We start from the raw sequence: 24686 nt of genomic DNA, 5'->3' as shown, positions 1-24686 counted from the left end.
AGTCTCCGAAGTGTTAGTGACAAATCGCCGTATGAAAGATGATAAAGGCTGAAGTCAAACCATAAAGAGCACATTATTTCTCACTGCTCAACTCAGGTCATGACACGCTTCTGTAACACTTCATTTACTGTTCCCAGAAAAGAGCTGTCTAAAACTAACCAGAAATCACTCATGCCAGTAAAAAAGTTTATTTTCTGTGGCTTTCTCACGACCACATAGGAACACTGAAGTAGATCTTACCTCACTGGAATCAATAGGCGATAATCATTAATCTAAATGGAAGCAGTATTGGGACAGCTGAAGCACATCCAAATAGGTGTTGAGACTCCCAAATCCCATCAGGGCTCCTAATTTTCTATTGATTTCTGTGTTGGAAAACTGAAACACTTCACTGAAACAAGAAGTCAGGATTCTAGAAAGAAGTCAGCCTAAATACTTATTGAATTTCAGCTTTTGCAGCACATGCAGGAATAGAAGACCTTTTTATTGCCTCACTCCCCACTTCCTCCTATTGCACGGACTCTATGTTGCCCAACTTCTGCTGCCAAGGAAGCAGGATTCAAAAGCCAGTATCTTCCTAAAAGACACAGCCCTAATTCATCCTTAGAACAGCTTGAGACAGTGAACTCTTTCTGAATGAATCAGCAAGAATCCCTACAGAAAAAAAAAGTATGGCCTCATGCAATTAAAACCTTATCAAACAGAATCCCAGGCAACTGTTAAGAAGAATTCTAATGGTTCATCTAAGTTCACCCTCCTTTAACAAAACCAAATGTCTGTCAGTTCCCAAAATATGTTGAAATGCATTCTCTGAAAACTCCCGGCAATGTTAACTCCTTACCATTCACCTGATACTCAATATACATTGTAAAAGTGTATTCTCTTGCTGCAGTCCAATTCTTTAATTGACCTTCTGCTTATTAATTTACATACCAAAACATAATTTTGTTACTCTTGATTTTGTTTTACTTATTTTATGCATTGCTCTGCTTTTGTCCAACATCTTCCAGCAATTCTTGAATATTTACCTTTAATTCTTTGATTTTTCACATTCCATTTTGATTTTCAGACCATTGCACAGCACATGATTCAAGCAAGTTGTTCTCTTGCTATAATTCCTATTCTTCCTTTGCTCTAGGGTTATTTTGCACTTGAGCCTTGAATATAATTTTTTGGAACAGGAAGCTCTTCATTTTTTTTCCTTGGTCGTGTTTCCCCACGTAGACTTGTGTATCTATTTTTTCAGTATAGTCTCCTCCTCCTTTGAAGACCATTATCATTGTGTTGCCCTTCACTTTGCTCTCATAGAACTAGGAATATTATTATTCTAATGACTGAGCTCATTTAAGTTGCCATCCCAATAATGAGAATTGCCTCTAGAGGAGAGTGTTTTCCATTTGTGTTCTCCATCTTCTGTACCAAAAAATTGTCACCACCACATTGTGAGAATTCACTGGACAATCCTTAACTTGCTATATTCTGCTCCTTGATGACACCTTGTTAGTTTAAGTCCCTTCATCTCACAACCTACATCATACAACTCTATATACTGATTAAAAAACAACGACAATGCTTTTGTATCTGGCCGCCTTGTTCTGATGGTTCATAGCAGATGCCTACATCAGGAACTCCTGGCTTCTCTCCCCTTCTATCACTGCCTAGACATTTTAAAGAAAGCTATTCTAGATTTCAGAATAAATATAAGTGTTACACGGGACAAGGATTTAGGGGCAAGCTCCTTTTCCTGAATTTTCAGGTCTTGATATTGCTAAAAATCCTTCCAAGCAATTTTTTGGAATTAGATAAAGACCAGGAAAGTCATTACAGAGAACTGTGTTAGCCCCGCTGTGAGTCTAAGCACTATGAGAAATATATGAACAGAACAGACTTCCACCAGATAGCAGAGAAAATGACAAATAAAGTAATTTGTTACTTGTCATTGTGAACAGATACTTGAGGGTAGAGACATGTTTCTCTGTTGCAACGTGATGGTAAAGCTGAGGAAATCTGCAACGAAGTCTACATTCTGGAACGGAGGAAACTTTGGTCGTTACAGTCCTGTCATCGTTCTTAGGGCCCTTTTGTGCTCTCTCCTCCCAATGCCTGACTGCCACCTACAGTTCCTGCTCTGTGTGCATGACATGTCGACGATGGCATGTACATATAACATACACAGTCATTAACTGGGACAGAAAGAGGCACATGCAAAGGGACCACTACTAAAGCATTTTGAATTTCACCTCCTCCATAATACAAGGCCCAGAAATCTGTTATTGTTCTGGTTTTCATAAGCAAGAAAATATTTTTTCTTATTGTCATTTGAAAAATTAGCTGAACTGTTTCTGCTGACCTCTCGCAAATTCAGCCTAAAGGAAGCGTCTTGCCCAGTATGGAAGCCTCAATATAATCTCTTAAACTTTACTAAAATGGAAACTGACTTAAAACAATCCGTAATGGTAATAGTGCCAATAGCTATACAGGATTATCAATAAAGCTTGTCAAAGATGTCAGTAAAGCTGGCAGGAATTCTTAATTGTTTTGACTATCATAGGGCTCACTGCACAGAACAGTGGGACTCTAGTATCAAATCCTTGCTATTTCTGATACCCGAATTCAAGGATAATTGCTTCATTTTTGGAGTGAGCAATTCTATATTACACTTAGAAGTTCAACGTTCTGAATGAGATTAAGAAGTTGATAACTTTATGTGTTTAACTAGTGTTTCATATGATTGGAACTGTTCATCTCTCTTAAAAAACAAAATGTTATTTGATCCAGAAGAGAACAGTGAAGGTAACGATTCCCTCATTATAGGTAAGGGAAGAAATACATTGAAGACTGTCAGAAATTTTTATGAAGAGGACAATGATTTGTGTCAACGATAATCCAGTTATTTTCCCTTGTTACTAAAAGAATGTGTACTTTTTTCTTTCACAAAAAGTGATAGAAACTTAAATGTCTACTGCAAAGAAAACAAACCCTAGGAAATTCCTAAGCTCCAATTATGTGTGAGAATTTGCTACTTGCTTAAACTATCCTGAGTGCCAGAAGAATAAGAAAAGGGAATAATAAAGAATCCAGGAGTGACCCCAAAGAACTACATACCATTAAATCTGCTGCGCCAGACTGGAATGTGACGTACTACAGAACTAGGGGGTCTATTCAAGGGTTGATGTTATTTTTATGAAGTAATGCTTCACAAAGCCCTTGGAGCTCCGTAAGGCATCGATAAGCAGCTAAAAGTCATGCATTTATGCAACACATACACATTTTCAAAATCTGATAATGAGCTCCCTTATCTTAGTTCTTGAAGAAGTTGATATGCAATAATAAAGAATGTTTTCAGAACACAAGATAGGAAAGCAAAGATAGCAAAAGTGGTCATTTTTCAGACTGGAATGAACCTCTCAATAGATCCTTCTAAGCATCGGTGTTGATAGAAATATGCTAAATAGCAGATATAAATGCTTTGAAAGAAAGGATGAGATAATGGAGCAGACAAAGTTTGCTGGTGACAGAATTATTTAGAACAGCTAGAATTAAAGCTGACAGCCAACACTGCCAAAGGACTTCAGAGTAATGAAATGGATAAAATGGTAAATAATGCTCTTCAGGAAAAAAAGCATGCTAATTCCACAAGCTACAGTAGAAAAAGAAGTAGGTCTACATAATCTAGTGCACCAAAAAATAGTATAGTTCATGTGTTCAAGTCTTAAATTTTTAATAAAGGGAACTTCCTTACTCTGAGTCTTAGGCAGATAATACTGTTTTGATATGGCTCTACAGTGTTTGCATTTGGAAACTGTAAGCTGCTTTTCATCTTGATGTTAATGCCACTGAGTAACAGAAGCCAAATAATTAGTAAACAAAGCCACTAAACTTGCAATGCAGTATTTGTACTGAATGATTTCACAAAATAGATCTTTTCATGCTTTGATGGCTTGAAGTAGTAATTCTCCCAAGGCACCCACCTTTTTGTCAGTTAACTTCAGACTTGAACAACAGTAAATGACAGGAACATGAGTAAAAAGCTCAGGAGCCTTTGCTACCCCAAAGGCAATGCTTTGTTCCTGGTAACATCTTAATGCTTTTGGAAGCATCCACAACTGCAGTCATCCAGCAGCTGCATCCTGCCCTGCATCGCCTCAGTTCACTCTGGCTGAATGAGAAGTCTGTGACTAAGGAGGACGCTTATGCTTGAGGAGAGAAGGAAAGCACTGACTCCAACGGAGAGAAGGAAAGCACCGACTCCAACGTATTCTTGGCTTTATGCTCCTCTGAAATTTTCCACCTGTTTACTTAGTACTGGTTCCAAGACTCTTTTGTGTGAGCACTACTCATTGCTGCAGTTTCCTGCACATGTGCTGCAAGGAAACTGTTAAGAAAAACATTCCGTGTGGATCTGATGAAACAAAAACTAACATACGGATTTTTGTACTCAGTATCAGCACGAGGTGTTAGGAAGAGTGCAAGTACAAGTCATCATTAGATGAATCCTGCATTTGGCAGTAGTTTAGGGTTCACCTGCACTGCGAGTTGTTAAGCCACACCGTGACTACTGGATTTAACAGCTGCTAGCAGATCTATCATCTCTTAACTCATTTTTACTTTTCATCTCCACGGAATTGTGCATCAATGAAACCTGCAGTTTAGCTCCGTATTCCTTAAGAAGGTACCTCATCCTATTTTTAAAGCTGCTGCCTGATCATTTTATTTGATAAGCCTGGTATCTTTTTTTGCAAAGAGTGAGTAACTGTTCCTCTATCTGCCATTCTTTTCCCCATTGCTTGGGTTTTTCTCTCTGATTTTGTATATCCTTTTGGAAGGCTGATGGTCAGAACTACATTCAGAGCTCAAGATACAGGTGTAATGTAAGTTTAAGAGAGAGATTTTCTCCTCTGTTTTTAATATACATACACATAAATTTGTCCTTCATTTCTAATTCTTAACTTTGCCTCTCAGAGCACTGCCAAGCAAAGAAGTTATGTTTTCAAATTATTCACAATGACAGCAGGCTCCAGCAGTAAAACGTTGGTAACTACAGCTTATCACTGCGTATGTGGAAGCGGACTTTGGCCGCATGCTGCCAGGAGTTACTCAAATCCAGCAATATAAACATAGGTGGTTTGGAGGTAGAGCTGAAAGTTAAGTGTAAGATACAACAATGTAAATATTTTAAATAAGTCCATTTAGGTACATCTACTCTTTCAGAGTGCTTTTCTCAAAGACTGTTTTCACATCTCGACTCACCCATCACCTGCACTGTTAACATGCAACCACATAAGCTTCCCTCCATAACAAGAGGCCCAGAGTGGGCCTAAGCTCTTCCCCTCTCTTGGATGGGGATCTTACCTGTGTGTATAAATACCTGATGGGAGGGTGCAAACACAACGGAGCCAGACACTTCTCAGTGGTGCCCAGTGACAGGAGAAGAGCCAGACAATCCAAACATGAGCACACTAATAGAGTGAACTGTGTGAGCATTTTTGTAGCCAAGGGTAGAGTCAAAGTATTATTGCCATTGCTAAGAACAGGCCACAAGTTTTGTTTTATGTACTGGGAGAAATGTAGACATTGACTAACAAGAAATTTGTTTCTCTGATAAAGAAAATAACCTTTCGCTAAAGCATGTACGATAGGGTGTTGAAGGTTGACGGTGTGTCTGTGGGTCACTGCTGACCTGGCCTGTCAGCGTGAACCTGTAGGTGGGACAGAAAATTAAGCCATGCCAAACAAGATGCTCTGTGCAACCTTGATTTAGTCTCTTTGTGTGTCAGCTTTGATGAGTCACCAACTTACAGGCTGTCTACTATTCCATCTAGCTTCAGTAGCCACAGAAAATAGAACTGTTTTGGAAGTGAACAGGAGTTGGGTAGGTGAAATTTTTGTATCTCAGATGTATGCAGCTCTTCTACAGCCAATGAACCAGGTAAGGAAGTGCAGGAATAGAGTGGTCGTACAAGAGGAACTGAGTAGGATGCTGCAGACTGCCGTTTCCTTTCACTTCTGAGTTCCTCTACATCTATTGTACAAAATGAAGAACTTGATGTTTCCATTCCATGAACTTTAAGAAATCTTCTAGGTATTCAGAGCCTAGTCATCAAGCAATTTGAAGAGAAGGAGCAGGAAATCAATAACTGCTATGGTTTAAACATGTAATATGTTATCAGAAAAAAACTCCCCACAGGAGTGGCACAGATACTTTATCTGCTCTCTCAAAAGCTTTTTATATGAATGACTCTGTGCCTGGAGTAGCCAATTACAGAGCAGAGACAGGATCTTTATTTACAAGGGATTTACAAAGAAAAACTAGATGAAACCCTACAGAAACAAGCTCTTGAGGAAAACGTTGGTGGTTTTTTTTTTAATTGGAACTTGGCTACTATGGAAAAATAAGAGGAAGCATCATATTAAAAGTGAAGTTAAAACAACACAATGAATAGTTGCTTGACATGTTTTGGTGTGGGTGAGAGAACAAGAGAGCACACACTAGAGCCCAGATCAGTAAAAGTCTGGATACGCTTGTGAAAAATGCAATGCAAGAGGGAACTGTCACCTCAGAACTGAGATAAACTGCTGGTAGGTCTCATGAGAAGGCTGGAGAAAAAGCAATACTACAGCAGCTCGGAGATCAGCTTAAGCTGCATGGAAGGGCACTCGGAGATGCAAAACAAAGCAAGAGAACACACAGATCACAGCAAGTGCTGACAAGACAAATACAAGTGGGAATGCGGAAAAAGGAGCAGAAAACTGAGAAAGCTCAGCATAGAACTTGTTTCTCAACTGTGGATGTTTAGGATTCACTAAGTAATTGAGAACAAAGTGTAGAAAAATATACACCTATGTAAACGTAGTAATACTAGAAAACCAAAACTTTTTATAAGTGACAAAGCAGCAAGAACTGAAAAGAGTGCTTGAAGAGAAATAGTAATAAATAGCAGATGAAATACAAGAGGGAGTGAAGAGTTTGAGTCCATTAATTAACATAAAGATAGTGGACTCAAGGGGGAAAACTAATCAAGTGCCACTAGGAAAAAGGAAAGAAGAAAAACACCGAGGAACACTGCAAGTAAGGCAGGTTTAATCTGGAAAATGGCTTAAATCCTTTATTTGCAATCTTCTCTCAGATTGTTTTGGACCCTCCACCTTACAAATTTTAATATCAGAATTAGTTGAAATGGTGTGTTTTGCTCTAATTAAAAACGGCCCTGTAAATATAACAAGTATCATTATGCCACTAATACTATTCTTTGTAGATATCCAAATGCAAAATACCACTTATGCATCCACAGAATAAAGCAGCCACCTTACTCTGCTTGTGTCTTACAGCTCGGTGAAAAAAATTTTTAAAGTGAGAAAATACAAAGCAATACTTGGGTAAAATAAAATATTTTAACGTAACCTACAGCTAATGTTTTATTTTGTAAAGAGCATTTAGTTTTCTCAGTATTTCGTAACAAACTGCTCAGAACTTTTTTTTCTTTTTCCCCCTTCCCAGCTTTCAGCACTTCAGGCAATCTTTCAAGGTTTCTCAGCACTCCCTCTCCCCCAATATCAGTTTAAGATGTCTGGAAGTCTTAATATCAGGATGTCTTTACTGTAATACGCTCACATTTTTAAGCTTAACCATAATACTGAATTTTTCTGTATAGTACCCATTTTTTTTTTTGGTATAACTACATTCTCAGCTGTAACTCCATGTCAACACAGACTCTGCCTAGTAATTGCTTTGTTACCCTTCCACATGAAACTTCCCTGGAAGTCCACCATAAAACCACCAAAGGCTGTTATAACAGGGATCAACTGCATGATAAGAATGTTCAAAAACTGAGTTACATTTTTAATTTATGGCCCTCTTCCGCAGTACATTCCGACTCTATCATTCTGCAGCAACTTACAGCAGCCCCACAACGTACCCGATCAGATGAAATGAGTACACTGCTATTCTGGCTGTTGAAGCAAAGCTAAACCATGGGGATGTACACCCGTCCGCCTCTCTCTTCTCCTGCTTCCTAAGCTCATCTGTGTAGATGTGTCCTCACAGAACACATTCCTTTCTTGTATTTTTTGGAATTCATAATTTCCTCCTTTTGCCTTACACTTTCCTGCATTTAAAGGCACAAGTTTACCTCTTCATCCTTCATTCCACTGTTACAGATGTTTCCATTTCCCCTTCTCCTTGAATTTTCCCTAGTAATGAGATCTCATGCATGTGATTAACTTTTTTCTAGGATATTTAGTAGTTTTTTGCTGTTACTACAGGCTGATAAGAGCTGAAAAGAAATGCACAGAGGATTGCCCATTTTCAAAATGCCTGCCACCTTACGTTGTTTCCATGAGATCAGAGTCTCCAAACACCTAAGGGGTTAAATACATTTTTCAAAACAGTGCAATGTCCCTCACGGTTTCTAATCAGAACGAACTGCAAGCTTTGCTCAACGCAGGCAGGCAGAGGAACACGACCAGGGGGTGAGAAGTGCAGATGCTCGCCTTTCCCAAGAGCAGCGTGTTGCCTAGCCTTCCCTCAGAGCACCAGGAAACCTCGGTCACTTCGTAAGATCAATTCTGTGTGTATTTCCCTGAAAGCAAGCTAGGGGACATCCATCTGTGCATTCATCTGTGCACGTTACATCTAAATCCAAGCCCTACAGTTTAACTTGTCTCACATCTTCACAGCTCAGGTATTAAACCTGCTCCACAGAACTGCTCTTGATGTTATAACCTGCCATAATCGGAGCCAAGTCAATGCAAGTAAGCTCGACTATTAATACTGTATGCTACAATAAATACACTTTACCATTAAAACAGCGTCCCATACTAATATGCATTACGTTCTACTGTACTACACTAATATTACTCTAGTACACAGTTAAGATCAATTAACTTACTCACTTTGAGTATGTTAAAACTCTTCCTTCCTTCCCCAACCTCTGATTATTTTTTCTCCCTAAAATGTATCAAGCACCTCTGTAATCACCGAGTTAAGTTTACTAAGCTACCATTCATGCACAGAAGCACTGTCAAAACTAAATCCAACTTTAATTTTATATCCCAATTAAGGAAGTAAAAGAAATAATTATGGCATTATATACATAATATGCAAAGTAGCACTACGAAGTAATCACTGGCCAAAGTATCAGACAACCAGAGCAATAAAGTAATACACCAAGTTAAACCAACTGACCATTGTTACAGGCCACCCTGTCTTTCTCAAGACCAAACAGCTTCTACCTAACAGTTATGACTGTACTCTGGTAACGCCTTGTGAACTGCTGAACCCACCCACTGCTCCTTCTCAGTGAACTCTTTACATCAAGGCTCCACTGGAATACAGAGATCTCGGAAACTTAGGATAGAAGTTGGCTGTCACAGCTGACTTAGCAGGTAAGAACCACAGAACCTAAGCTTAGGTCATAAATATCGTATCAATGTAGTCTCACTCTTTGATTTTAATTGATGCATTTTTAATACAAAGAAATAACTGGAATGAAATGAAGAAGAGTAGCAAAAAGCGAGTTATGAGAAGTCTCTACAAAATTCCATGTGGGACAGAGAAGATGTATATGGAATGATTTTTTTATATCTCAGAAAAAATCCCAAGGAAGTAGCCAGTGAACTATCAGAGAGCTAAAGTGATTTTTCCACACAGCACATAACTGAAGTATAATCCTACTGTTACAGGCTACCATGGAAACCAGAAAAAAAAAAAATTGATTGAAAATTAGATATCAAACAAATTTGAAAGTGAGAACATCCTTCACTGCTATTAGACAAAATGGTTTGCAAGCGCTTATAATGGGCCTGGGCTGGTATCTTCCCTGTCTGCAACATCCTTCTGTAAGCAGCTACAAGCAGACCAGACAGACAGGACATACAGAGTGTTTAAAAATGTTTAGAGCTCAAGAGTACTCTCCCAGCATTAAAAAAAAGAAAAAAAAAAGCATCTGTTTGACAGAAGCATAAGTAACACCAAACACACACAACAGAAATTAAACTCTAAGCCATGGATTTAGTTATAAATCATCAAAAAGCATATTCAATAGGGAGACATCACATGATATACGGGAGAATAAGCTGTATTCCACACACAACATCAGTTAGTCACATTTCTGCATCAACTACAAAACTTCGCTATCTTGATGCTAGCCCCAGAAGACTGGGGTCTCCAGCAACAGGGGGGAAAAAACCCCAAAACTAAAAACATTTAAAACAAATCTTGATAACAAAAAGCAAACCAACTCCTCCAGGTCTTCTGCATCATTAAGATTAAACCCTTTGTAACTCAGATAAAGAATTCAAGACAGTTTGAATCTCTTATGATTCCTTCATTGATCAGGACTTAAAATTCCAATCTGTTACTGAAATACCCACAAGTGGCAGCAGGAATTGAATGGCATATATTTTCTTCTGGATATTAATGGAAAGGATTACATCTTCCTGAAGCAAGTTCAGTGGTGATTGGTTGACAAGACTACAGTTACCAGTTGCTTGGAAAATTACAAATCAAAGTGCTGCCGATCCAGAAACTTGATCTTCCCATAATTCAGAGCAAAAAGCTATTCCGTCACTGGTCACTTACCCACTGGCCAATAATAAAGCAAGATACAACAAACTTATACCTTTGCTCTGAACCTGAAAAGAATCTGGTTTGCTGATATTCTACCAATGGTGCCATACCAGGATGAAATTATGATTTCTAGTCAGGCATAACAGCTGAATTTGTTTTCTTCTCTCTTTAAAAGCAAATATGTTAGCTTATGTGATCCTCTACTTTGAAGTGCAAAAATCAGTTAAGATTTTTGTTTTGTTAGGCCATAGTTTTAGAATGACCACGTCGCTGCAGATCAGAAGTAACTTGTCTTCAAAGGCTCTAAAAGAAAGAATTTTCATTATTTCCACTATATTCCTGACTGATGCTTTCTTCACAAGAACTGAGGATCTTCAGCTGGCTCTAAACTGTAAGTAAAATCTTAAGACAGGAAATTCTTTTTAAAAGACTCGGTGTTAAGAGCAATTGTTTCTCAGTCTAGGAGTGTGATCTGATCAAGTCTTGATTCTCATTTCATTAGTTTATTTCAGGATCTCCTTTTTGGAGATTTGTGATACTACTTCCAAAACAATTTTTATTATATCAGTAGATCAGGGTTTTTTGTTGTTTTTAAGGGGCTGGCAGGATGAGGGGCTGGTTCTGTATTTGGTTGTATCTGGATGACAGAGAAACTTTTGGTAAGATGGACTCTGCAGTCACCCTGTTTACAGCCCTGCAGAGTTGTGCAAACAGAAGCTCAATTCAATTCCTAAAATAAAACTGTAATTTGATTGATCTGCAGCATATAAACTACAAAAATACTCACAACTTCCCTTAAAAATGCTTGACAGAATTTGCTGCATTTCAAACAAAACTGTGCAACCTCTTAATGGTGCTCTGTTCAAATATGGACCTCCATTTCTCATACACCACATCTCCTGTGATCATTTATGTATTTAGTATGCTTTTGCTCGAGACACCTATCCATCTTTACCTGTGGTAAGAAATGATACAAAATAAATCATTTAGTCTTTCTGAAACTTCCAGTATTATTAATTTTTAGGCAGGTATCTCACTTTCAACAGTTTTAAAGAAGTTCTTGCTATTTGGTTTTACAATCACTTTATGTCAACAATTCTTTTTAAACCACTGACATTTTTTGGTTATATCTTAAAAATTTATCACCACTACCTCTTATCACAGAGCTACCTGCATTACTTGGTGCTTCAATTCATATACTTGGCTAAACAATCTTGATCCAGGAGTTCGTGCTGGGAATAAACATGGTCAATAGGAAATGTACTCTTGTCATACTAAATTAGATCTGGGGTAAAACTTGTTTTAGGGGTTTAGTCCTTGAGAATTTTGGGATCTGATAATTTCTAAAGGCTAAAGAAAAGGTTACTTCAAATAACAACATTATTGGCTGTATCTATGTAACTAAATATACCTACAATAAGTTTTCATTCCAAAAGTTGCTAAAAGTATTTCTAGGCCCTTCTCCCATTATCACAGTTTCCTAAGTCACAACAACTCACAAGTTATCCAGAACACTTCTTTCAATAATGATGAAAGAAGCAAAATAAATAGTAGAGATTGTGGTAAATCTGACAACCTACATTAAAGGTATTTCAACAGATGATGTTATGACTTTGTAGAAGCTTACTTCCACAACAGATGGTGCCTATTAAACTCCCCAGACTACTCCTGAGAGAAAAGGCTTTCTAATCAGTCAAAAGTGTTTTAACCTCATAGCTCCTGAGTTCATCCCTTTATGAAATCAGGCAGTTCCAAACTGAAATACCCAGGACCCAACACTACAGGTGGGGAGTATGAATACTGGTTGTTCTAAGCTGAAATTAAAGCTAATGGTGTTAACTGAAAGAAGTGCAAAACATTTCTACCGATGTGCTCACGTCTCAGTTGATGACAGTTACCCAAGAACTGGGTTCAGCTTTGCTAGGGGTTATCAGTTCCTTATTAAAACAAGGGTACAGTGACTGCTGCCAAGGGAGCTCCTCACTGTTCATGAAAGATTTGATAGTAGTTTTGTACAACTCCCTTTTCCATCCTTCCACATACCCAAAAACATTCCACCACGCTTCTTGCTGGATGCAAATAAGGAAAAGATGACAACGTGGAGGTAAAGGCCGTTTACAGCAGTTTTCCCGGTAATGGCTTTGACCCGAGCAGTGCCAGAAAATGCCATAACTCCCAGTGAAAAGGAGGGGAAAAATTGTAAGGCTGAGCTGGTCATGGCTCAGGTTAAACACGACTGAGGTAATATGATCAGACTGATATAAATAGGGAATGAAGTAGGTAGTAGTGGAACGTGAGCAGGATTGTATCTGCTTAAGAGCCCACTCTTTCCAAATTTAGATGTACCTTCTTTGAAACCCAAGCTGCTCTTTTACTTCTATGTCCAGCTACTGTTGAACGTTTGCAGAGTAAGAGAATATAGGATTTGTTTTAACCACTTTCCTTGTGCCACAGAAGAAGTCTCTTTCATTGAGATGTAGACCTTTTTAATCATCCCTGTCTTTTTCTCTTCAAAAGTAATTACTGAAGTGTGTACTAGCATTACACTTAATAAAATATATCCATGGCTCCCTTAATGCAAAAGGCAGATAGCTGTAATTACAGTGTTTGCTGAGAGAAATGTCATTTTTGGAATTTAATTCCTACCTTTGGTCTGGAAAAAGTCTGACTCAACCTTCAGTAGAATTTGCATCTTTGGAAGGACTAGAGACATGAGGAGCCTTCCTATTTGTAATCCAGTAAGAAAGTGCTAAGATTTAGTGGTATTTGACTGCTTTTCATAATTAGTTCCTGTCCTCACATCAAGGAGCAATGGATGACATACCATCTATGTAATCTAAAAAAAATCCAGCAACGCATAGGTAGAGATAAACTCAAATACAGGCATAATTTGCTCACAAGCCTTAGAATAACACTGTCAAAAAAATCAAACTAATGTTTTTTCTTATCTGCTTAGTACAGGTGTCCCTCCTGTAACAAATTTGTATTATACAGAAAACAAACTAAGCATAAATAAAGAGGAAATGACACAGACATGGCTGGTAAGACAGCAACTATTCTGAATCATGAACACCATGAGGTATTTATTGCTCTTCTCTTAAAAAGTTGTACCATTAAAGCATCATCGATCGCAGAGACTTCTCAAATAGACACTTTGTAGTCACTGAGTAGTACCATTTTCCAGATCAATAGGTATGTAATTAAATGAATACAGTGGAAAACAAGTGGTAATATTTGAAAGCCTTACACAATTTATCTCCAACGAGCAGTGCCAAAAATAATTTTACAAGCTATGATTTCACCAAGCAGTACACAGGAGGAGAACGTAGACTTTGTTCCATGCTTACAAGGAGTGCTTTCATTTTCAGCAGAGATTTGAACATATTATACAGAACTGGCAGTGCAGCACTTGCTCTTAGACTGTAATTGCAAAGGTAATTTGTCTTTCCTTACTTTATACATTTGCTCTAAAATATTCTAGTATTGCAAGTTCTGTCAATTAATTCAATAAATTTATTTTAAATTACTTGAAAGTTTATATTAATTCATATTAATAAATTAGTTAACAGCTAATTTTAAGCCAGCTTATTTTTGGTCTGCTGTCATACTGGAAACATGAATAGTTCAATATATTCAGGTAGAGAGTAATAAAAAAAAAAGTTTGGTTTGAATTACTGTTGCTCCTGTTACCAATTCATAGGGTGAAATCTTGGACTGAAGTCAGACCTCAACACAGCAGGTATTTCATTCAGATTTTGAAACCACAGACCAACATGCCCTTCATTCATGTCTCTTGCACTGAAAGGTCAGCAAATTCCTGCATTTTTTTTTCACTACTTTCTGAAAGTAGCAGGACGCACCTTTTGGGAAAAAGATGCCGTTAGTTCACAAGTGGCTATAAAATGTGATGTGCTATTTCAAATCTTTTTTTATACTTTCAGATCTGATTTTTTTTTTTTAATTTTTCAAGGCTTCCCATCCCCAGAAGAGTTAGGGAGATGCAAAGCTTAAAATAACAACAAAAAAATCATTTTGTAGCTATTTTTCCCGTAGCCAAATAAACTTTGAAGGGCTAAAGAATTAAAAAAACATAGGAAAAAAGAGTACATGAGATGAAAAGAACAGATACCATTCAGCAGCAAACAGGAAGAAACACTGAAAACTTTTTTGGTTTAAAAATTATATACACAATGAAACTTAAATAAAAATTTATTAAATCATTCATTTGTACTTTTTCACAAAAAAATTATTTTGATGTAACCACGTTAATTGTCAAGTGCTTGATATGAACTTTTTAACCTTACCTATCTTCCTTTAAAGAACTGAACTGATGAAACATTTAATGCATGTCTGGTAATCTGATTTATCTTCCACTCAAGTCAGTTAATAATTTGCATCTTAATTTCAGTTTGAATTTTATAAGCTTTCGCTTCAAGATAAACTCACTGTAAAAATGACCTCAAGGCTCAGAAACAAGAAGTATAAAGTTCAGATCTGGTTTATCTACACCACGCTTGAAATTAAAATTAAAATTAAGTCATTTCCATCTTTCAGTCTTACATTCCCGTTTTTGAGTGTGGTTAACAGCCTGTTTTTAACTGCCTCATAGAGTTATTGGGGGTGTATTTATTTCTGTATACTATGCATACAAAATATTTTATAAACCCTTGACATTACTATGACTTAAATCACGTTTGAGTAAGCATCAATTTTTTTAACGTGTATTAGTCCTTTACTTTGCAACTTCTCCCCTATACTCACACACTGAAAAGGGATTGTGTTGAAGAAACTGTGAGAAAGCATATTTTATACCCTTAATAAAAATACAGGCTCCAATGCAATGAATAGCATTATTTTCTAATTTGTTCAAAATACTAAATGTTTATGATATCAACTTCTTAATGATAAGAGATAAAGCTCTTTAACACACGCCAAAGCCAGCAACATTTCTCCCTAACAATCTGCAGTTCCTTATGACCATTTGCAGGAAATTACATTTATCAAGCAGTTGTATTTCCATGCTCAATAACATCCTTCTGTATAGAGCAATATTATTCCATTGATCACAAAACAAAACTGTGTACAAATAAATGACAAAAGACTAATTTTTTTTAAACCATTACTCTATTTACGATGTTATAGCCCCTATTAAAATATTATTAATCCGAGCAAATGACACTATTTCCTGGCTCATTTGCTTTCTGAAATCCTGTCCAACAGCAAAGCAAGCAGTTGCCTGTTCATTTCTCTTCCAGACCATACAATGGCCACTTTACAGTGCTTTTTAGTGATTTTAGCCTTCAATTTACATTGGCAAAACAGAAACCCATTAGCTTGCCCTTAATTAAGAGCATAGAACATTAATAAAAATCAAAATGTGCATGCACTCTGCATTCAAGCAAGCTAACTCATAACTCCTGCACTTGACTCAGTTTGCACCATTCAATCACAGAATTTTTCAGGAGATCTTACTAGAATAGGTGAAATTCAAGGCTCAAGCTGGAAGAGAGTGGGGATGCCCAAGGATTCACAAGGAAAAATGCCACAAAGATGTCCTGCTTTAAGCACTGAGCAAAAAGTTCATACACAGATTCCTGCATCCTCATAATCAAAAAAACGCAACCCTAAACAACACCAGCAGTCAAGGTTGAATATTTGGTCATTAACATTGGATTCCACACAAGAACCTAAAGAGAAGATTTTGAGGGGAAAAATGAGACATGAGAAACTTCATATGAAGGAAATTCACCTGCTTCCTTCACCAACTGCTCCTAAACCCACCTTCAGTGTGCCAAATCACAGAACTACTTAAACGGAGAGCGCCAGAGAAGGCTACAACACTGCTAAGAATTTATCAGCAAGGGAGTTCCACCAGTTCTGTTTCGTCAGTAACCAGGGTCTCAGAGGTGTCTGATGGAGGTAAGGCTAGCAGTGGAAGCAGTGCTCAAACCACTTCTGAAAATCTGCTTAAGAATTTGCAGGTTTCTGGCTTACCTATCAGAAAATAAATGCGAGGGAAGGAGAGGAATGGGAGAGAAAGAATGGGAATAATTTCACTATATACTTGAAAGCAGTCAAGTTGTTCCCCTCTTCAACTATATGAAAGACTCTCTTTCCCTGCAAAAGAAAGCTGCTTTTCTTACATGGACTCGATGGCTTGGTTTGTCCTTCACAGCTTAAGAGGCTGTTTCAACCACTAATTGCTTCTGGTTAGGAAAAAAAAATATTTATTCCACAAGCATGGCTCTCTGCCTTTAAAATGTAGAAAGGTCAGAGTGCTGGTGGGGTTTTCTGTTTGTTTTGTATCAACAACAGAAGGCAAAAGCAGACAGCGATGCAGATACCCAAGTCAGCTCTAAATCCACGGAGCTCCAGATCTGGAAGCAGCCTGGTTGTCATAGCAGCGGAGCATGATACCTGAGCTAATTACTCAGCCTGAGAGGCAGAGCTAATTAGCCCAGATGCAGCATCATACTGACACAGTAACAGTCCTTCTGGGACCTGGGCATGCATATTGCTGATTAGACATTTCAGCTTGCTTGCAACTAGCTCAGAGATCTCAGCATACTATGCTGGGATTTACATAAGTGTTCAAAAAAAGAAAAGAAAAAAAAGGAAAAAAGCAAAAATATGTTCCTACAAAGAAGAAAGCAACGGAAAAGAGCTCTCAGAAAAACCCAGAAAACACTGAACGTGGATCTGCAACTCTTCTGCAAGAGAGGAGGATGCCTGTATCCCCACGGCTACAGGCCAAACTAAATTTGAAAGGGAAATCTTGGTAGTATGGATACACTTCCAACCCCCAGGCGAGTGAAAGACTTGAAAAATCAGTTTATCATTACAACAATCTAAATTCGAAAAGTTCCCTGTTACCTAAAAATGCAAAACCCCAAATTAAGTTCCTGACAGAGAAGAAGGCATATACAACACCACATGCTTTACAGATTGTAAATACTGTAGAAAATAAATACCGACTACCAACAAACCAACCTGTTTTTTTCAAGGACCGGAAAGAGCATTTATTTGCTGTTTTTACAGGAAGAAAAAGTATTTCAAAACTAACTTTTTCATCTTTTTAAGGTACTATGCGATACAAGATCCTCCCTCTAGAAGCAGCAATGCTTTGTAAAAGGGCAGGAAACAAAAAGTGATACATGAATTTATCAGTCCTTGTTAACCATTCTTCTGCCACAGAAATACCATGTAACATCATGGAGAAGACTACACAGAAAGGCAAGGATTTTTGCTGGTATTCGCGAAGAAAAAAAAAGCAAGACAAAGGAAAAATTCTTTTAGAAACTATTTTCACTTCTTTGTAATCAAAATCAGCAAAGGCAACAAACGTACAGATTGAGCAGGCAAACTAGCAGAAAGATGGCATGAAAAGGGATTTAACTCCCATTCAAACCTAATCATTGAATTGAGATGCTTTTGGTAGTTCAATGGGACAAACTTCTAATTTATACCAAATGATCCTTCAGAAACCCAGGAAGATTACTGATGTCATGCTAAAAACAGATCTCTCATGTTTTAATGGACATTACTGTATGAACCAGAACACATTACACAGAAAGCAACTGATTAAATAGGTACTCAGAAGAGCTGACAAAGGACAGACGTGCTTGAATATTTGGTTTATATTTATTCCATTTTAAGTTGCACAGATCTTTTAAGTTTGCCTGCAAAATACATTAATGTTACAATTTTTTAGTATTAAAAATTTACATAGCATGCTTTCTTATTCATATTTACAAGAGATCACTTCTCATTTCAGAAACATCTCTAAGCAAAGCTGGAGGATGCTAAGAGGCTCATTCAAGCGTATGTGCTGCCCAAGAGAATGGGATAAATATATAAAAATCAATGTTTCTCTAAACAGATATTTTTGTCAGGGTCAATACTGTTGCTAAACAAAACAGTTTGGTGCCTAAATGATTTCTACTTAAAGTCAGAAAATAGGCACACCTTCTTCACCTGCTTAAAACTTTCGAAAGAAATTTCAAGTGCATTTTACATCTAGGTAGATATCAGATAATTCTAAGCACTATTAAAATTGCAGATTCATAAACCTAGCAACACCTTCAAAGTTTCCTGAGGAACCTCCTTCCAAGCTAGTTGTCCTTCTCCTGTGTTAATGATCACAAAGTTAGATATATTACCAGTAAGCATTTAGATCCAACAGTGGCAAAGAAGGCTGGAGAATCCGAGACAATGTTAGTGAAGCCAACTGAAAAGAAGAAAATTAAGGAATATTAAGGAAGATAAAGCAGCCATTGAGATTCCTGAGGAGATGTTATTTATCAGAAATAGAAACAAACAAGAATGTCAACAAAATCTTTAAAGGGAAATTAAAACGTCATAATAGAGCATATAATCTTCCCATGAAAAAGAAACTTGGTCTTCCTCACAAAATACAGAAAATCCCCAGATTTCCATACCTCACGTCCATTAAGGACAGCTTAGTATGCATTTTACCCTAAGTGGGGTAAAATACCTTCTGATACAGTTTTTATGTACTCTAGAAAACAGGCCTGTTACTGGAAACTGAAAAGAACAGAACTGTTTGCCAGGATTTTAACCCTGTTTACAGCTCTTACTGTACCCACTGCAAAAATTTCAACACAGAAATAAATCCCTCAAGCACACTATAAACTCAGGATAAGTCATTTTTCCTTCCTTTCTCCTATCACTGCCATTTGGGACCAGAAGGCCACTCAGCAGAGAGATATCCCTGAGGGTACAAAGCAGAGTACTGAAAATGGATAGAAAGTCACCATTTAAAAAAAAAAAATAAAAGAAGAAAGTAAATGACATCAGGCACTTGAAACACTGCTGCTTCACAGTCAATAACGGAAAGCTTTTCTGGGAAGCAATTGCTCCAGCAGCATATGGTTGACAGTGGGCATTCAGCCTGCATCAGTCAGTAACAAGAGGTATAAAAAATATGAATCTTCTGAGACTGTAAGAGTGCTGCTTTCTCTAACAAGGACAAAGAAAGGAATTAGAAATTAGAGAGCAGCAGGGGAATGAAGATGTATTTATGACATGCCACCACCAAAAGCTCGCATCAACTAGAATAAAAACACATGGCCAAGGATCCCTTTGGTTTAATGCTGCCCAACTTCTTAGAAAGAAGCTTGTGGGGGTGGAGTTTTTTTTCATATACACCTTTAGGAAAGTGTTAAAACAGAATATGACGACTTTCACATAAGCTGCCAAACAAGTCTGAAAAATATTTTAGGGAATCTGTGTGAACAGTACAGACACTGACACAGGCTGGTAATCTAAACCCTGAGCTTCAGCCCTTTCACAGAATGCTTCCAGAGCATCAGCCTTTCCTATCATCCACAAAATAAGTTTATTTCTTTAAGCTATGAGAAAGGGTTGCTGAAGCTGCTGATGGCTCATATTTCTTTTCTCTGATGCTTTTAACAGGACTTGGGACTTCATCTTAAGAAGGAAGAAAAGGGAATTCTACCCAGATCATTTCATGTCTAAAGATGTATTCCCATATCAGTTACAAAATGAAGAAAAGGAATTTCTGAGTTGCGGGTTATTTTCAATTCTCTTCAAAGCAAATTATAGGAAGCAGCAGGAAACAGTAAATAGTTTGGTTCTGGGTGCTACAGAGAGAGCGGAGCTCTGTCTTTCTCCCTTTTGAAGGCTGAGTTAACTGAAAAAAGACAACACATGAAAAATTCATTAGAAGGTACGGTGTGGCAAGAGAATGCTAGAAAGACTGACTGCCGCGTGCCCGGTAATGGAAACTGCTTAAATAGGGTATAAAAGGCAGGCCACTTGCTGCTGACTTCATAAAGCATTACAGAGGAAGAAATAAGATTGGTGCTTCATCCAGAAGTAATCTTTCCTGCTAATCAAAGTCAACTGAAGCCTGACTCCTTCCTCTTCAGTTTAAAAAAACCCATCATTTTCCTAGAAAGAAAGAAAAAATAGCAAAGTTAAGGTATAGCTACACCTACTAATTCTTGCAATAAAAAAATGGTAAGAAACAGAAAGGGGAAGTAAAGATACGCCTACCTTGAGTAACAGATCTTTTGTCTCCTTTTGCTGACGAGTAGAGTGTCTCTGTGAGGATTTGTACACTTGAGGATGATGACAGGGAAGTGAGAAAAAGAAAGGGTAGGCCCTTGACAAACAAGCTTTACATAAAATTACTCCTGAATGTAGACAGTATTTCTATATAAACCATGCATACGAGCAGCACCAATCCATGTGCCTCCCACATCTTTACCAGCATTTGCACTAATACACATGTTCGTATCACCGTCAGATTTATTCTATACAACTCGTTTCCAACGTTCTGTACCTCGACATCCTGAACACTGGATAAAGAAGTTGATTAAATCCAGAAGTGCTATGTCCCTGTCTTGTTTATATGATTCAATCCAGTCGTCCACCACAGACTGTCAAGAAAAAAAGAATACTTATCAGAGACTCTTGAAAAGTATTTTATTAAAGGCAAATGACTTATTCTTTTCAGAATATAATTTTATAACTGAGCATTTATTTTGCATCATTATACATGTGTACAAATTCAGAAATCTATACACCTTCTCTCAGGGTGGAGACAGAACAAATAGCGTTAGAGAAGAGAACTATATGCATTGTTTTCTGGTATTATAATTGTATAAGCACAGGTTCAAATTGAAATTACTGTAATTCCTCAAAACCCTACTTGCAGTATTTATTCAGTTTGAAAATTGTGTTGAAAAAACAAACACTGCAATTCTGTTCAGAATGACCAACATAAATTCCCAGAAAACTGATGAGTAGAAACACTTTGGGATAAAAACTGAATTTATATTGCATAGTGAACACCTCAGTATGTATCAAGGCCAAAGTAGTGTATCAGTCATTCAGAAACACTACATAGTTCAGGAAGACAGAATGCAATGAGGAATACTTTGGAAATAAAAATAACACCCAGAAGTTGGTCTCACAGTGTTTGGGAGTCAATAAGCCACCTGAACCACAGTATATGGAGCTGAGTCACAGTTTCTAACTGCACTCAGACCTGTAAGTAGCCAGGAGGTATTTTTATAATCACTGATACGCAGGCATAGCACGCAGTCATTGTTATGAATAATAGCAGGGAGGAGGGCAGAAAGCATACAGGTGCCAAAAACGTCTGTCATTTGTCATATATTAATCTCTGGGGACAGAAGATGTGCCTCAGTAACTCGATGAGAAAGGGCACTAACTGAATTTTGACAGTCAACATGAAAATGCAATCACAGCATCAGGAAGAGTTAATGGCAGACACACAGCAGCTGAAAGGAACGCAGAGACACACAACAGCAAAGCCTATAGCTGCTTCCCACACCTTACGCTACAGCTCTGACGACAGAACCCTACCAGAGCTGTGCAGACCCACCATTTTTAAAACTCCAGATGTAGGCAAAATGAAGCAGTGAGGACAAAGCAAACAAAATAACTAGTGAAATGCTTAAAAACTGTTCTGGAAAAGCAAGAGGGTTGTGTGAGGTCCTTCCTCAGACTGCTTCATGCTTAAGGAAGACAAGTATGGCTTCCTTTCATGTCACTAAATACAGCATTCCAAGTTCCTCAGTTACATAAACACTGAAGGTAAGGAATTGTGTATATTTAATGTAACCAAATACTATGTTTGGCTTATTTTATTAGGAAAAAAAATCTTCACTGTTCCATACACGTGGTAGCATTCATTAAGCAAAGCTTGATTATGCTATCAGAGCACGCCTTGCAAATAGGTTATTTTGGTTTGGAGTTCAGGTTTACAAGGAATTTCTATAAAATTAATTTAAAAAAATCCTAAACACACACACACATCACCCCCATGCAACCAGCTTCCAACCATGATGAAAAGGAATGAATGGGAAAGACAAAATCCAAACAATTCAACCTCTTAAAAAAAATTTGCCTCTTTCTAAACTGGTAGATGTAAGGATGAGATCTTGAAAAATCCCTCTGCAGTTTCTAGCTTATCCGAGTGCAAACTTCCCCGATTGCCAGTTGGACCTTAGCAAGTGTACAAGAAAAGGGAAGCAGCAAGAAAATAGTTGTGGATGTACTTAGAGACATACACAACTCTGTGTGAACTGAGCCAAAACACTCCACGTTTAACACAGTTCACTGTACTCGTTCTTAACCCAAGACACGATGAGACTATCAGTATCATCATGTTATTCAACAACCAGCATGACTCTAAACATTGAATTTGCCAGGAAACTAAGTTTTTAGAGGTTTTATCTACCAATGCACACACACATGGATGCACAGTAGGAGAAGCAATCTTACAAAGAGGTCCATCTGCTACTTAGAAGGAATTAAAAAGAAAGTTTTGGCCTCAAATTAATCTTCACACAAGCTGAGGAAACATGAAGCAGCAGCACAAAACCAGTTATCTAGAATATTTCATCATGAATTTACACCTGCTCCTGTAAGTATCAATCATTTCAATCGATCAGCAGAATTCTCCAGGGCACATAAAACCAAATATAGCCAAATGTAAAAATTATTTACTAAACCAAATATTGACAAAGCTTAATGACCAGCCTGCTGGTGTACTACCAACTTAAAACATTTGCCTGAACAGCTACACTAGCATAGATATTGGAACAACATGCAATGGCCAGCAGCTATTTTTTTTTCACTGAAGAAAATCGCAGCTGTGCTGGGTCAGAGCACAGGCTCACCTGCCCAACAGGGCTCATACACATAGGGAAAAGTTGAAGCATAGGGCAAGAACTTACTGATACTTCCGAGTTACTCTCCCAGACCCTTAAGACCCTAGCATATTTCTTCTCCCATGAACATGTCTGTCTGAACCAGAAGGTTTTATACATACATCACCTTCCAGCATTGTGTCTCAAAGGTTAATTATTCACTGCAAAAAGAAGAATAGTTGTTTTGTTTTAAACTTGCCAATTGCTAGATCTATTTGATGCCACCTAATTCTAATGGAAGAAAAGAAAACAAACCTCAACGCCCTATTTGTATTTTCCACGCTTCCATCTGGTCACCTCTTTTCAGGCAGAAGAATCCTACTCTGTGCCGTGTGGCTTGCACAGAAATACTTCCATATCTTTATCTTTGCTCACTCTTGTCACACATCTCTGAACAGTTTCTGAAGTCTACTACATTCTTCTTTGAGCCTGAGAAATCTCGTGCTTTTCCTGAGTGTTAACAAATAGTTCACCACTATCTGTGCACTGCCCACAGCCTAGTTTCACACAAAACATTCCCTGCAGAAGCAAGGCTGACCTGAGAGATTCCTTTCCACAATCAGTCTTACTCCCATTTCTTGCTACAGTGTACTGCCCCTTCAGCTACACTATTGCAACTGTTCCTGACAGTGAACCCATCTGGACTAAAAAAAAACGGGGAGTGGAGGGCAAAGACTTGGAAGAATATCGCTCAGTTTTGTTTCTGCCTCTTTTAAACAATTATTGCATTGATTTTTGCAGCACTGCCTCAAAACTGTAGCATCACTGCAGCTCATCTCCCTCCTCATATTTTTTTGTCTCTTCATACAAAAGGAATTGTGTGGCACATGCTGTGTCCTTGGGCACTAAGGGCCCACTCTGTCCTATCTAGCACAGTACTTGTATTTTCAACCCAGAACCATAACGCAATTCACAGAAAAATAAAGACAAGCAGCTGATCTCAAGACTCACAGACCAGACTTGATGCAGTGCAAAGTCTTTAGTGGCAGCAGCAGATAAAGCAAGCAGCAAAATCAGAGTGAAGGTTCTGAGCAGGGACTGCAGGCAAAGACTGGCTCCTGTGTGGTCTGGACCTGAGGACTGACAAAGCTTTAACTAAAATTTCAAATGTTTGGGTAGGATTCATCTGACCTAACTTTACATGCACAGCCCATGTAGGCACACGAGCTAGTCACTCCCTTTACACTCGCCGTGGCGCGTATGTGTGCGCACACGTGCATACACACACAGAGTCAATACTCAGTGGAGCTGTCAGCATAATTCAGCTGTCTAGGGCAGGCATGCACGGTGAGATGAGATGGCTCCTGCTTAAGAATGCTCGTGATTGCACTAATTAGATCTCCACTGACTGGCTGAGGAGCTTAGGGTGACAAGTCACGTACAGGCACCTGACC

General features: G+C 38.0%; 1 protein-coding gene across 1 annotated transcript in view; it reads right to left on the bottom strand.

The window, feature by feature from the left end:
* STAG1 (STAG1 cohesin complex component) overlaps window positions 1-24686 on the bottom strand; it is a 163170-nt gene that overhangs the window by 89865 nt on the left and 48619 nt on the right. Inside the window, exon 5 of the mRNA XM_068421035.1 lies at window positions 20895-20991. Coding sequence (XP_068277136.1) covers window positions 20895-20991 — 97 coding nt within the window. The remainder of the gene's footprint in view (window positions 1-20894; window positions 20992-24686) is intronic.

Source organism: Nyctibius grandis, chromosome 32 (assembly GCF_013368605.1).
Source record: "Nyctibius grandis isolate bNycGra1 chromosome 32, bNycGra1.pri, whole genome shotgun sequence".
NCBI lineage: Eukaryota > Metazoa > Chordata > Aves > Nyctibiiformes > Nyctibiidae > Nyctibius > Nyctibius grandis.
This window is presented reverse-complemented; position numbering and strand designations above follow the sequence as displayed.